At 37.4% G+C, this 14167-nt stretch overlaps 1 protein-coding gene across 1 annotated transcript in view; it reads left to right on the top strand.

Moving 5' to 3' along the window:
* The window catches only part of LOC109395280 (contactin-5-like), a 1255350-nt gene that overhangs the window by 893896 nt on the left and 347287 nt on the right, over window positions 1-14167 (top strand). The window contains exon 7 of the mRNA XM_019666163.1: window positions 5461-5556. Coding sequence (XP_019521708.1) covers window positions 5461-5556 — 96 coding nt within the window. The remainder of the gene's footprint in view (window positions 1-5460; window positions 5557-14167) is intronic.

The raw sequence follows: 14167 nt of genomic DNA, 5'->3' as shown, positions 1-14167 counted from the left end.
TCTGTTAGAAATGATTTTTAATGAGAGATCTTTATGAAGATTATTTCTAAATTCCAAAAACCAGTTTGGTCTATCTTCCAAATGTTGAATTGCTTTTTTTGTCCTCACACCTTTTCTTTAAAACAATCACATTGAGTTTGATTTGCCAACTCACTAGTTATTAACTGCATGACCATAGCCAAGTTTTTATTTGCTTTCACATATGTTTAGCAATCTTTACAACAGAGAAGTTAATATTTAATTTCCAAGATGCCTGGCATAGAGTAGGTATGCTAGTAGCTACTATAATTATTATTCATCAATTTCCTTATATTCCCCTTTATTTTTTAACATGTTAATGTCAAAGGTAGTTTCTAAATGATGTCTGATCAGTTTTTATTATAAGATATTTACATGGGACACAAAAATCTGACAATTATCTAACCTGATGATAATAGGAACAATAGTAACAATAACAAAAGTGACAAAAGACTTCAATATGCAATCACTTTGCATGTGAAGCAGCAAGCACCAAGCCAATATTCGAAAACCTGTCAGTTGCTTTTATAGGAATCATAAAAGTGAAAGCCATGAGACCCCTCAGAAAGAGCACCCCTCTCAGTTCCTCAGTCTTACAATCTTACAAATGAATCTGATACCAAGATGTTAGTAATTAATAAAACTCAAGTCTCTGACACCTTGTCTAAAGCGATTTGCCTTTGCCGATGGTTTTACATAAAAATTCAAACTCAATTTTATGAAGTTTAGAATTCATAATGAATTCTCTCTGCATTCACAGAACTTTTGACATTAGAGAATTAATTGAGAATGCCTGGAGCATTGACAGTAAAACTGACTAGCACCACCTCCCAGAATGAATCTATGACCAAGTGCAATTAAAAATGGGCACTCCATTCCCATTCCTTCTCCCAAACTCACAACTCCCATAAGCCAAACATTGCCACTTATTCAGAACAGATTTAGGACTAGGAAATTAAAGCTCAGGAGACAGATGAACCTCAGCACATTATTCCTAATTGTATGACATTTATCTTCTTGCCTTGACCCTTTTCCCAGTAACTAATGAATCCATTGTATTTAAAATACCTACCATCAAAAGATCAGTTTCCAGAACCCACCCCTTATGCATTTCCTTCTTGCCAGTTTCCTGCAGCCTCTCTCTCTCCAACACTTCGAAATTTCACCTCTCTAGTGAGTGGTTTTTGAAATATTTTATTTGTGTGTGTGTGTGTGTGTGTGTGTGTGTGTGTGTGCTTCTCACACTGAAACTAGTTAAGGTATTTCAGTGGGTGTAAAACCTTCCTAGTTGGTTTGCAAAGTTGCTCAGCCCGCTATACCACCCACCATGATCTTTATGAAGTCTTGCCAAGAAACTCCTTAGACCTTAATATCCAGCAACACCGCACTTCTTCAGAGTTACTGAAAGTTTTGAACTTACCATAACCATGAATCCTAAGACTGGGACATATCCATCTTTGTTTTGTCCCTTATAAGTTTATCATCAAATTTATAGTCAACTTCTAATAATTTGCAAATGTATACAACATATATTCTTAAATGTTTCTTATCCTACAGGATTCTTAACACTCCCATTTTGCCTTCACCTGGAATTTGTCTATACGTGTTTATCTTTTTGTGTTATAGTCATACATATATATTTTTAAGCTGCCTCATCCTTTGTGGAATAATGTAGGTAAGAAAAGCAAAGAAAGGAATCAGGCAGGAAGAGAGAAAGGAGGGAAGGCAGAAGGAAGGCAGAAAAGGAAGGAAGGAAGGAAGGAAGGAAGGAAGGAAGGAAGGAAGGAAGGAAGGAAGGAAGGAGGAAGGAAGGAAGGAAGGAAGGAAGGCAGGAAGGAAGGAAGGAAGAAAGGAAGGAAGGGAGGAATCTAAGAGAGAGAGAGCGCTCGCGCGCTCGCGCGTGTGTGTGTGTGTGTGTGTGTGTGTGTGTGTGTGTGTGTGTATGGTGTGTTGGTGTACATGTGTTAGCAACTCATATTCAGGGGAATAGCATGAAGTAGTACATGATAAATGAACATGGTATGTACTGGTAACTTATTAGTATGGCTGTGACAAGTTGAAACTACGATGGTTTGGGCTCATGCATCTATGTGGTGACACAAATTCCTCTGAGCTAGGTCTGCAGACAGGTGGCCCAACTGGGTATGATTAGTTCATATGTCTACATCGTTTCTTTACAGCTCTTGTGTACCACCAGTACCTAACTTAGTGTTCAATGTGCAGTTTACACTGATGAAATTTTGTTAAATGAATTGATGAAATTTGTCTTATACTTGTCATCATGCTTCACATCACACAGCCTAAATCTACATTCTGTCATGCGAGGCTCTTAGTTACATCATTTCTTGTATACCTCTTTTTCTTTGCATGGTTCATCTAGGATGAATAGGTGTAATAATTCTGTAAGCTGCAGTTCTAATTAAAGCTCCACTATTGCTCTGCATGAGATTCTGAACTTGGAAAAAGATGAAAGGAGACAAGGCCTGGGGCCCTGTATTCCTTGACCACAAACTTTCTCCTCCAGTCTATTGCTTATCTATTTGTCCATGTGCTTTCTAGTATGTCCAGGAAGAGGTTTGTTTCAGTTCATCATATAAACGTGAATTTTGAAGTCCTTGTTTAAGGTTTTTTTTTCACTCTTTTTTCCCTCAAAGGTAAAAAACAGAACATATAAACAAATATTTTTTTACCTTGTGTGAGTAGCAGTAAAATAACCAAAGCCCCATCCATCAGAGTTCTTGTTCTTATATTTTAGTTCTCTCCTTGATATATTAGAATGTGTAACCTATTAAAAGTAATGTGATAAGCACTCAAACTAAGTTCTCTGATGAACTTTTCATCAGAGAACTCCAAAGAAACTGCTTTCTGTTCACAATGAGATCAAAACAACCAGCTATATTTTCACTGAGACTCTCCCTACTTGCCATCCCCACTCCAACCAAGAAATTCTCACAAATAATTCTGCCTCAGCTCACCCAGAATCTGGTGTGACACATGGACCACTTTCACATTTTAAAAATGTTTCGCTTTTTTTTTTTCCAGGCAGAAGGATTTGAATGAGAAAAATACACTTTCCATCAAAGTCCAGACTTCTCTTTAGAATTTACATGACTTTATGAAAGAAAAAAATGATCTATTCACATTTGAAAGAAACCCATTTATCTTTGTACTGCTGGTGCTATAATATAGAAAATAACAACAGATGATTCCATGAGGAAATGTTGATTATACTTGTATTAGCAGCTGATACAAAACAATTACAGCTGAGTATGTTATCTTTTGGGTCATTGTGACCTCAAAACAAAATTCAGGTCATAATTATTCTGTAATTTTTTTATGTCTACTTTCTAGGTCATGCCTGCACTTCAATTTCTCAGAAATAGGCATTGATTTAGTATTATTTCCTATTAAAATATTGTTTTAACTCCAATAGGTTGATTTCAAATGTCATAAGTAAGCATAATACAAACTTGTAGTAAATAGATTAGAAGCTACATATATACTTTTCAGAAACCATTTAAGAAATTCAGTTAAAATAAATTAATATCCAAGCTCAGGGAATAGAGTCAATGTTGTTATAACAGCATATACGACGTCAGAGGGGTAGTAAACTGGGGGTAGTTATCACTTTGTGAGGGGTGTAAATGTCTATTATGTTGTTTTGTACACCTGAAACTAATAAAAAATTAACATTCAAAAAGCTTTCCAGGGTTTATAAATTCAATGAGGATAAACGGGGAAGTAAAACCATATGTGCACTAAAGAGATATCACAGCCCTACTGCAACCACTGTCTCACTATATGGTTCCTGTGCTTTTAGGAGTAGAGTCAAAGGAAACCAGATAAGAAACCCTGCCATGCTTTTTTTTTTTTTCATATTGAGATCTTTTATTGGAAAAAGGATAGCTTTCCTTAGGATCAATGCATAGGAATTTAAAGTCGTGAGTCATACGTATATACTTGAAAATGAATGAACTTGATTTTTCTATACGTTAATGTGTATGTTTTCAAACCACCAAAAAAAACCCCACCAAAACACATAGAGCTAGGACAATTCTTTCTCTCTTGTCTTGTCACTTTATGAACCACTTAACTATTTACAATGAAACAGAGTTATGTGTACAATCGTAAACACTTACTTCAATAATGAATATCTCTTTGTTGATTTGTCATTATGCCTCTACTGTTTATTGGTTTTCATGATTTTGAATATGTTTAAGAAGATTTTATTGTAAATTCAGCAAATAAATAAATTGTTACCCATCTCTCTAAAAAGTAAGGTATAGAATCCTTCTTAGGATATTAAAGTTAATGATTTATCTCCTTTATATCTATTCATTATATTTTCTTGACTGCTTACTTTCATCATTTGCTCAAATTAACAAACATTAAATTTGAGGGTCTACATTGTATTACTACAAAACATGCTATTTTAGCATGAAATAATGAAAAGTTTCAAAAAAATCTCTTTTACAATTGATGAATAATGGAAGGAAAGGCAGAACATTTTCAAGAAGCATTTCTCACCATGGGGACATGATTTTACAGAGAAAATTCTGGGACAATGTTTATTTATAAAAATATTGACCTGCTATTTCTAAGAAACTATTCTAAAAATCATGTCTGATCAGCCTAGCCAAGCAAAGAGACAGGGACTTAGGTACTGAGCTATAAATTAATAATCAATACTAGAATTACAAATAACACACATACTTCTTTTTTAGACCACTTTATTTTTAGGAAAGTATTTTCAAATCATGCAAATGTAGCATAATTTAAGGGAAGACAATTGAACCCCAATCAGTGCTATAATCCTTCCTATACAGGAGTATTTTTATAGCTGTAATACTCCCAGAGTAATCAAAATGGTTGAGTATAATTAATGCACAATCCATCCCAGGTTTCTATTAGATAAAAGTAACATGACTTTTCCACTCACTTTTATAGAAAAAAACCACACTTTATATCCTCTTTATATTTTGTAAGAGCACAGAAGTCTCTCTAATTGACAAATGCTTGTTTGGTTTTACACACCATTCTTAGCACGACATATAATGAAGCAGCAAGTTGGCCACCAGGTACCCCTAACCACTTCTATGTCCCATCTCACTCTGCATGAATTGGTTTTATTAGTAGTAGAAAAATCAATATGTAAGAAATATTATAATGAAATAAAAGAACAACTTCATGTGTTATAAATGTACTGTCTAATTTCTTCCTACACTGGCAACTTGTATGCACTGTAGTGTCCATATAATCTGAAAACAGTGGTATTTAAAATTGCATGGTATAGATTTTTTTTTAAGGCCTCCCCTATCTCTACTTAACAAACAAAAAGAAACCTTGTCTAGATAATGAGAGAAAAGTAAGTACAAGTTACAAACGTAGTAATTCTTTAAACTCCTTTTTGCCTTGCATCTAAATGCTGTGTTATGTTGACAGATCTGGGAAATTTTAGTGGCCGGACAAGAAGTGCAGTCTCTGTGAGGGAAGGCCAGGGGGTTGTTCTGATGTGCTCTCCTCCGCCTCATTCTCCAGGTACAGTAGGATCCATTCTATATTGCTGCTGCTGTCTTTTACTGTATGCTCGTTCTTTTAGACAGTGTTTTGACTGGGAAACACTCCAGGTGAAATGTGCATGGTTGTCATGAAATGTATCAGAGTACTAGATATGAAATTAAAGATCCCATACTCCAAATACCACTGGACAAAAGACTGAGCTCCTATGATAAGATGGTTTTATTTTATTTAACTTTTGAGTGTCATGCTTATGTCTGTGCCTGCCACCAGCAAGGAAGAGATTGCCTGGAGCACAAGGAAAAGGATAAGCTGCAAGAGTAAGAACCTTTCAAAATTATTGGGAGTGTCAGAGTTGAGTTAACTGAAGAGCAGCATGCATCTTATTTCAGAAGATAAGCTGGGAACTGGGTTGTTTACAGTGTTTATCACACTGAAGCAAAAAGTGCTGAGAAATATTTTTTGAGTTTAAAAAGAAAACTATAATTATTATATTTTGGCGACTTGAGTTCTTGTGAAAGTCATGGTAATAGGTAAGTATTTCATGGGATTCGGAGTCACATAATAGTAAACTGCTCAGATTAATTACATTCCCTTTTGTCAGCTCAAAGCTAGTTATACTCATTTTGTTTGAGTCCTATAATTTCAAATTAGTACATTTTTGTACATCAGTATAGTTTTCCTATAATACAATTTAAAAGTGGCCAGCATCAATTACAGAGAGAGAGAGAGAGAGAGAGAGAGAGAGAGAGAGAATATCAATGATGTCTATTTCCATCTGAGATATAATGATGACTTTAGACTTAACAACTGAAAACAGAATTCAGGGTCCTGGAATCTTAATAAGTTTTTCTTCTTTCTGTTTAGTGTGAAAGCCATACTTATGTCTAGGTTGTTCTATTAGTGTAGTAAAGGGGCCGAATTTTGTTCCATCATAGGTAATTTTTATCAAAAATTATAACAGAACCTCGTTCAATTTTCTGAGTGTCTCAGCTTTACCTGACCCTCTTAGCTTGTTTTTTTAAATGAAAGAAAATCATACTACATTTCAACAAGGAAGTATTTTTGAAAAAAATTTGAGTTTCAAAATCACTATTAGGAATAATTTCTGAGTTGTACCTAATTCCTATATGTCTATTCAGTCACTCCGATACTTCTGTGATCAGTTTGGGGATCCTACAGTAAACATATCTCATCATACATACATGTGATTTGAGATCAAAATTTTTTCAAAGCAACATGTGCTTTAACTTTTTTTGTTATGGATAAGACAAAACATTTTAACAGGCTTAGGAGAATCCTGTATCATTAATATATGTTAAGTCTAATGGGTTATGAGACAGATTTTTTTTTTTTGGAGAGCAGTGTTACATGAATAATTGTTAGGGCCAAGAAGGAGGAGGAAGAGGAGCAGGAGGAGAAAGCAAGAAGCTCTATAAACAATGCATGTATTCAGCAAACTTACAGGAGTTAACAACACGAAATGACCCCTGTGGGAAAGAAAGCAAGATTCTCTGAGTTATAGCAAGGCTATTGGAACATGTGTAAAAAAAGTGAAATGGGAGAGGATGATATAGGAAATAAAACTACAAGATTACACACAAATGATCCCATTGGCAAAGAAATCTCTGCAGAGAAGATTTCTAATGGGAAAGGAATGGTATAATAAATTATAAACTTGAGATAAGAATACGTATTAATAATTGATTAAATAAAAATGTGATCTTTGATGGAGATAAATAAGAGTAAAATTGTTATTGTATCTATGTCATAAGAAATATTAGGCTGATTATATAATTTAAGATGTAGGAGATAAGAAATATTAGGCTGATTATATAATTTAAGATGTAGGAGAGGTTATATGCTACTACATATTCATTCTGGAGTGTTGTCAAATTATCAACTCAAACAGTGTTAGCACAACAGAGTTTTAGGGAACACATGCATGGCCCCATATAAAAGAAGTAGCTTAGCGTCCAGGTCAATGTCTAACACTTGCCAGATGGGTAGTTGTCCCTGATCAGCCAAATCCTATATATCTTTAGCTTCTTTGTTGAACATTCCTTTTATATTCTGGCTCCAACAGAAATTTGCATGTCCCTTGAAGACATGGCTTCCCGTGCAGCCCTTTAAAGTTATGGTTGTTTAGTCTCTTGGATTATATGTACCATTCAGTGTGAGTTTGGAGCACTTATCCTCCTTTCTCCTCATTGCCCATACTCTGTTCTTCTGCCTTACAAACCCTCAGTTTTGAATTTCAAGCCATCAGACTCTACACTTCTCCTGTCAGCCGTTACACTCCCAGCTCATGCCCCTTTATTTCCTGAAGATTTTACCTTCTGGGCAACTGTAAGTTTCTTCAATACTACTCCAGTCTTAATAGATGGTAATTTCAGTAGGTCCCTTACACCACCCTGTCCTCTTGGTTTCTTATATTTCTCCATTTCAATGGTCTTGTTTTACAACTAACCTCGGCCACTTGAGTGAGCTGTTATTACCAACAGCTACAATCTCTTCAGTACTGCATTTGCAAGCATCCTGTTCTCTAACATCTATCTTCTGCTCACTCCTAGTACTCTGACTCCAGAAATCCTTTAAACTCACAGAAACCTATAAATCATTGACTCTACCTCCTTTTCACCCTATTTATTTACCCTCCTTTGATTCTCACATTTCTCCATCAATTGCTATTATTTTCTTGCATACGGCCTCAATTCCTTCATCCCTCTTTTGCTTCAACACACTGACAAGACAGTTGGCAACCATTAATCCTGATGTAAATCCAACATTCATTCAGCCTACTGCATGTCTGAACCTACTCAGCTTAATATGATTTTGAAAATATAATTATGCAGACTGATCTGAATTTAAAATCCAAACTATGTATTTTAAGTGCACTTTCATACTGACTAGAAATTAAAGAGAAAAACCCACCTAGTCCTTTTCCTGTAATTTTGTGAAATCCACAATGTGTCTCCCATCCTTCAATTTTTCTACCTCCTTCACTCTCATCTGATAACAATTTCACTGTGAAAAGGAAAGCAATTAGAAGAAGAAGATGTATACAAGCCTTCATCACCAAATCACACACTCACTAGCTTCTGTATTGACACACGCTAAATTCCCTGTATTAGTTTGGATGCATCGTGGTGTTTCTAAGTCCAATTCTTAGCACTATAGTGTTATTTGTTTGTTTTGTGTTGTTTGGTTTTGTCTACTTAAAGAAATCACTTCAGTAATTCTCTCTTCTCTCTTCTGCATCTTTAACAGAGATTATTTACTCTCTTCTGGATCTTTCTCAACAGCATGGAGCCATACTAATCCTGCCCCCATCTAAAACCAAACAAAGCAAAATTCTCTGGACTCATGTACACTTTCAGATATTACCTCATTTTTTCTGCTCCACTTCATGGTAAAACTCTTCAAAAGCTTTGTGCACACTACCCAATTTCACCCCTCTAATTCTCTCTGTTGTGTCTTTCTGTTGCTCATTTTTTTTCCTTTCTCTCTCATTTTAACAGATTTATTGAGGTGAAATTTATATCCCAGAAAATTAACCCATTTTAAGGGTACAGTTCAATGGGTTTCAGGAAATTTATGCAGCTAAGCCACTGTCATGAATATCTAGTCTGAGAAATTTTCCATTATTTCACCAAGGCTTTCTACCATTTTCCATGCAAATACTGATCTCTTTTCTGTCTCTATACTTTTTCCTTTTCTAGAAATTTCATTTTAATGAAATCATAATGTGCAGTCTTTGTGTGTGTGTGTGTGTGTGTGTGTGTGTGTGTGTGTGTGTGTGTGTGTGTATTTGGCTTATTTTATTTAATTTAATGATTTTTAAAGTACATCCATTTCGTGGCATGTATCAGTAGTTTGTCGCTTTATATTGCTGAGTAGTATTCCACTGTATGGACACACCCTATTTTTTTTATCCATCCCTCAGTTGAAGGATGTTTGGATTATTTTCAGACCTCAAGTTTGTCACTCTTTCCTCCATAAAACACTTTCTAACAGGATTCCACACTCTCTTGTTTTCCTCTGACCTTACTTCTTAAACTCCTTTTCTGATTTTATCTCTTTTCCTCAAGCTCAATGTTGCCATCCCCCAAGTGTCGGTCTTTGAACTTCTTTCCTTTTTGTTTATTTATTTACTTATTTATTTTGATATTCAGTATTGTTTTATATTAATTTCAGGCATTACAGCATAGTGGTTAGACATTTATATAATTTAAGAAGAGATTTCCCCCTGACTAGTCTAGCACCCATCTGGCACTATGCATGGTTATCACCATATTATTGACTATATACTCTCTGCTTTACTTTACATCCTATGACTGTTTTGTAACTACCAGCTTGTACTTCTTAATCCCTTCACCTTTTTCACCCTGCCCCCCAAACTCTCTCCCTTCTATCACCCAGATAAGTCTAGTATCATCTGATACCATACTCGTGCATATTTATTATAATATTGTTGACTATATTCCTTATGCTGTACCTCATATGCCCATGATTACTGTGTAACAACCAATTTATACTTCTTAATCCCTTCCCCTTTCTCAGTCACCTCCAACCCCCCTCCCATCTGGTAGCCATCACAATGTTTTCTGTATCTATTTCTGTTTTGTTTGTTTTGTGCTTTAGTTTCCACATATAAGTGAAATCACATTGCATCTGTCTTTTTCTTTCTGATATACTCCACTTATCACAGTACCCTCCAGGTCCTTTCATGCCACCACAGATAGAAAGAACCCATTCTTTTCCATGGCTAAGCAATATTCCATTGTACATATGTACCATCTCCTCTTTATCCATTCTTCTATCGACTGACACCCAGGCCACCTCCACATCTTGGCCATTGTAAACAAGGCTGCAATGAACATATGGGTGCACACATCCCCTCAAAGAAGCGTTTGGGTTTCTTTGGATAAATATCCCAAAGTTGGATTACTGGGTCCTTCTTTGTCTCTTGTCATAGCCTTTGTTTAAAGTCTATTTTGCCTGGTATAAGTATGGCTACCTCAGTTATTTTGTTTGTTTGTTTTGTTTCCATTTTCACGAAATGTCTTTTCCCCATCCCTTTACTTTCAGTCTGTGTGTGTCTTTGATCTGAAGTGAGTCTCTTGTAGGTAGCATAGGTAAGGGACTTATTTTCTTATCTATTCAGCTACCCAATCTTTTGAGTGAATTATTTAATCCATTTACACTTAAGGTAATTGTTGATAGATATGTAGTTATTGCAGTTTTATTATTCATATTTTTGATCTTTGTTTTCTACTTCTTCTTCTGGAGGAAGTCCTTCTGACATTACTTGTAACACTGGTTTCATGGTTTTCAATCTATTCTTCAATCTAGTATTTTAGTATTTTCTTCTCTGGGAAGTTCTTTAACTGTCCTTCAATTCTAAATGATGGCTTTGCTGGGTAGAGTAATTGCTTTTGTAGTCCTTGCTTTTCGTCACTTTGAATATTTCCTGCCAATCCCCACTGGCCTGCAAAGTTTCTGTTGGGACAGTTTAAGGAGCCTCTGAGACAACATCAAGTGTACCAACATCAGCATCATAGATTACCAGAAGGAGAAGAGAGAGAACAAGGAATTGAAAACCTATGTGAAGAAATAATGACAGAAAACTCCCACTCACCCAACCTGGTAAAGGAAATAGATACGCAAGCCCAGGAAGTGCAGAGAGTCCCAAACAAGATAAACCCAAAGAAGCCAACACTAAAACACATCATAATTAAAATGTCAAAGGTTAAAAACAGAGAAACACTTAAAAGCAGCAAGAGAAAAGCAGTTAGTTACCTACAAGAGAGCTCCCATAAGACTGTCAGCTGATTTCTCAACAGAACCTTTTCAGGCCAGGAGGGATTGGCATGAAATATTCAAAGTGATGAAAAGCAAGGACCTACAAACAAGATTACTCTACCCAGCAGAGCTATCATTTAGAATCAAAGGACAGATAAAGAGCTTCCCAGACAAGAAAACACTAAAGAAGTAGATTAAAAAATAGATAGAAAACCATGAAACCATTGTCATGTGTATCTATTTCCTTACCAGGTTAGGGAAGTTTGTCATTATTTCTTCAAATATGTTTTCAGTTCCTTGCTCTCTTTTTTCTTTCTGGTACCCCTATAATGCGAATGTTGGTACTCTTGATGATAGATTGCTTGTCTCCATTTTGTTTAGTTCTTTTTCTGGATCTTTTCTCTGTTCTTTTATTTGGGACATGTTTATTTTTCTTCCCATTTTGTCTGCCTCCCTGTGTTTGTTTCTATGTATTAGGTAGGCCTGCTGTTCCACCGGGTCTTATTAGAGTGGCCTTATGTAGGAGGTGTCCTGTGGGACCCATTGGCACAGTCTCCCTGGTCACCAGAGCCGGGTGCTCCAGGTGTGTCCCTTGTATGGGTTGTATGTACCCTCTTGTAGTTGAGCCTTGATTGCTGTTTGCACATCAATGGGAGGGATTGACCTTCAGGCTGATTGTTGTGAGGACTTGCTCTGACTACAAAAAAAGAGCTGTGATGTAGGGCCTGATGCTACAGAGCAGGATTTGCTTTAGTGGGGCTTTGGTGCCTGCCCTGTCTGCCCTTTGGGTGTATCATCCTTGGAGGTGGCTGGGTAATGCTCCAGTTTGGTCCAAAGCTGGCCACCAGGTGTGCAAATACTGGGGCCTCCTGTGAAGAGACCCACTGCAGGCCAAATTTAGCCACTGCCTGTGCTCTGCCCTAGGCCACCTGGTATGAGCCACAAAGCAATCCACAGATGACTGCCACCCTCACTTGGCTTAGAGATGCTGCCAAGGTGCAAACCAAGGCTGGCTCTCGCTAGTGCCAAGCTTAGGGATGCATGGCCAGAGGTAAAGGACAAACCAAAGCCAGACACTGCTTGTTTGGGCTTTGTAAACCTTTGAGAGACTTTATTAAAGTCCACAACATGAACTAAAGCTAAAACAGGTTGTTTGTATGGAAAAGCCACTGGAAGTGGCTTGGGTGGGTCCAAAAGTTGGAACTGGTGGTGTCCCAAGGAATTACTATAGCAGGGCTGAGGAAAGGTGATAATCAGGCTGATGGATACTCAGGTATGATGATCACCTGTGTCTGCTCACAGGGAAGGGAAGAGCTCAACAAAGAAACAATGGCCTCCATCAGCTCCTCCCTCTGGGAGAAAGCTGCCCCTCCAGCCTTCACCCTAAATCAGACAATATAATTCCTCCCTGTATGTCCCTGGCACCTTTCCAGCTGATACCCCAGCGCTGGAGCTCAGTGTGAGTGACTCTGTTAGTAAGTCCATGTGTGGGTCCCTTTAAGAGGAGCGTCTGGGAGTGCAGCCGCCCTCTGCTAGTTTTCATGGCCAGAAGTTATGGAGACTTTCCTCCCGCACACTGGAACCCTGGATTGAGGAACCTGGTATGTTATTAAGACCCCTGGCTCCTCCAGTGGGACCTCTGCAGCTGAGATATCCCTCCCGATATTTAATGGTCACACACGACTGTGGTACTACCCTGTTTGTTGTCTCTGCTTCTCCTACCAGTCTCAAGGTGGCTTCTTCTGTATGTCCGTAGTTGCAGGGCTTCCATTCACCGAGACTTCAGGTGAATCTCAGTGATGGTTGTTCTGTGGTTTAGTTGTCATTGATATGGTCCTGAGAGGAGGTAAGCACAGCATTTACTGACTTTGCCATCTTGCCTGGAAATCTCTGAACTTCTTTCTTAATATTACTGTTACTCCCTTAGATTTCACCTATCAATTAGGCTTTGAAAACCAACATCTCCCAAATGTATGTCTCCAACCAGTAATCTGGCTTGTATATCCAGCTGTCTACTCGACTCTTCCATTTCCATTGCTGATAGGCACCTCAAGCTTAACCATGTCTAAAACTGAGCTCCTGGTTCTGTCTTCCCCAAACCTGCTCCACCTGCAGCCTTTTCACCTCAATTGATGGCAGTCGCACTCCTTACAATTCGATAGGCATTAGGGTTATTCTTCACTTTTTACTTTCTATCACACCCCCACATACAAACCATGCAATTTTATTGGCCCTACTAAAAATTTATCCAAAATCTGACCATCTCTCACATCCTTAACTACTAGCTCTTTAGAATAAAACACTGTCATCTCTTACCTGAATTATTTCAGGAGCCTCTTAATCATCTCCCTCATTTTTGTTATTTACCTTTTTTTCAGTCTATTCTCAACATAGTAGCCAGTGTGGTCTTTGAAAATAAGTTGTTTCATGTTACCCCTCTGCTCAAAACTTCCCATCTGCTAAGTACTGAATTAAGTTACCCCAAAATTTGTTGAAGCCTCAACATCCAGTGTGATCATAATTGGAGATGGGGCCTTTGGGAGCTAATGAGATTCAGGTGAAGTCATGATGGTTGAGCTTTCATGATGAGATCAATGCCCTTACAAGAAGAGACTCCCTTTGGCTCACTCCCTCTTTCCCCCATGTGCGAATATAGTGAGGAGATGGCTGTCTGCAACTCAGGAAAAGAGTTCTTACCGGAAACCAACTATTCTGACACCCTGATCTCATACGTTCAGCCTCCAGTACTGTAAGCAAATACATTTCTGTTGTTTAAGCCGCCCAGTCTAGGGTATTTTGTTGTGGCAGTCCACGCTGACTGATACAC

Source organism: Hipposideros armiger, unplaced genomic scaffold (genome assembly GCF_001890085.2).
Source record: "Hipposideros armiger isolate ML-2016 unplaced genomic scaffold, ASM189008v1 scaffold_462, whole genome shotgun sequence".
Lineage (NCBI taxonomy): Eukaryota > Metazoa > Chordata > Mammalia > Chiroptera > Hipposideridae > Hipposideros > Hipposideros armiger.
Note: the sequence above shows the minus strand (reverse complement) of the source record. Positions and strands in the feature narration are given on the sequence as shown.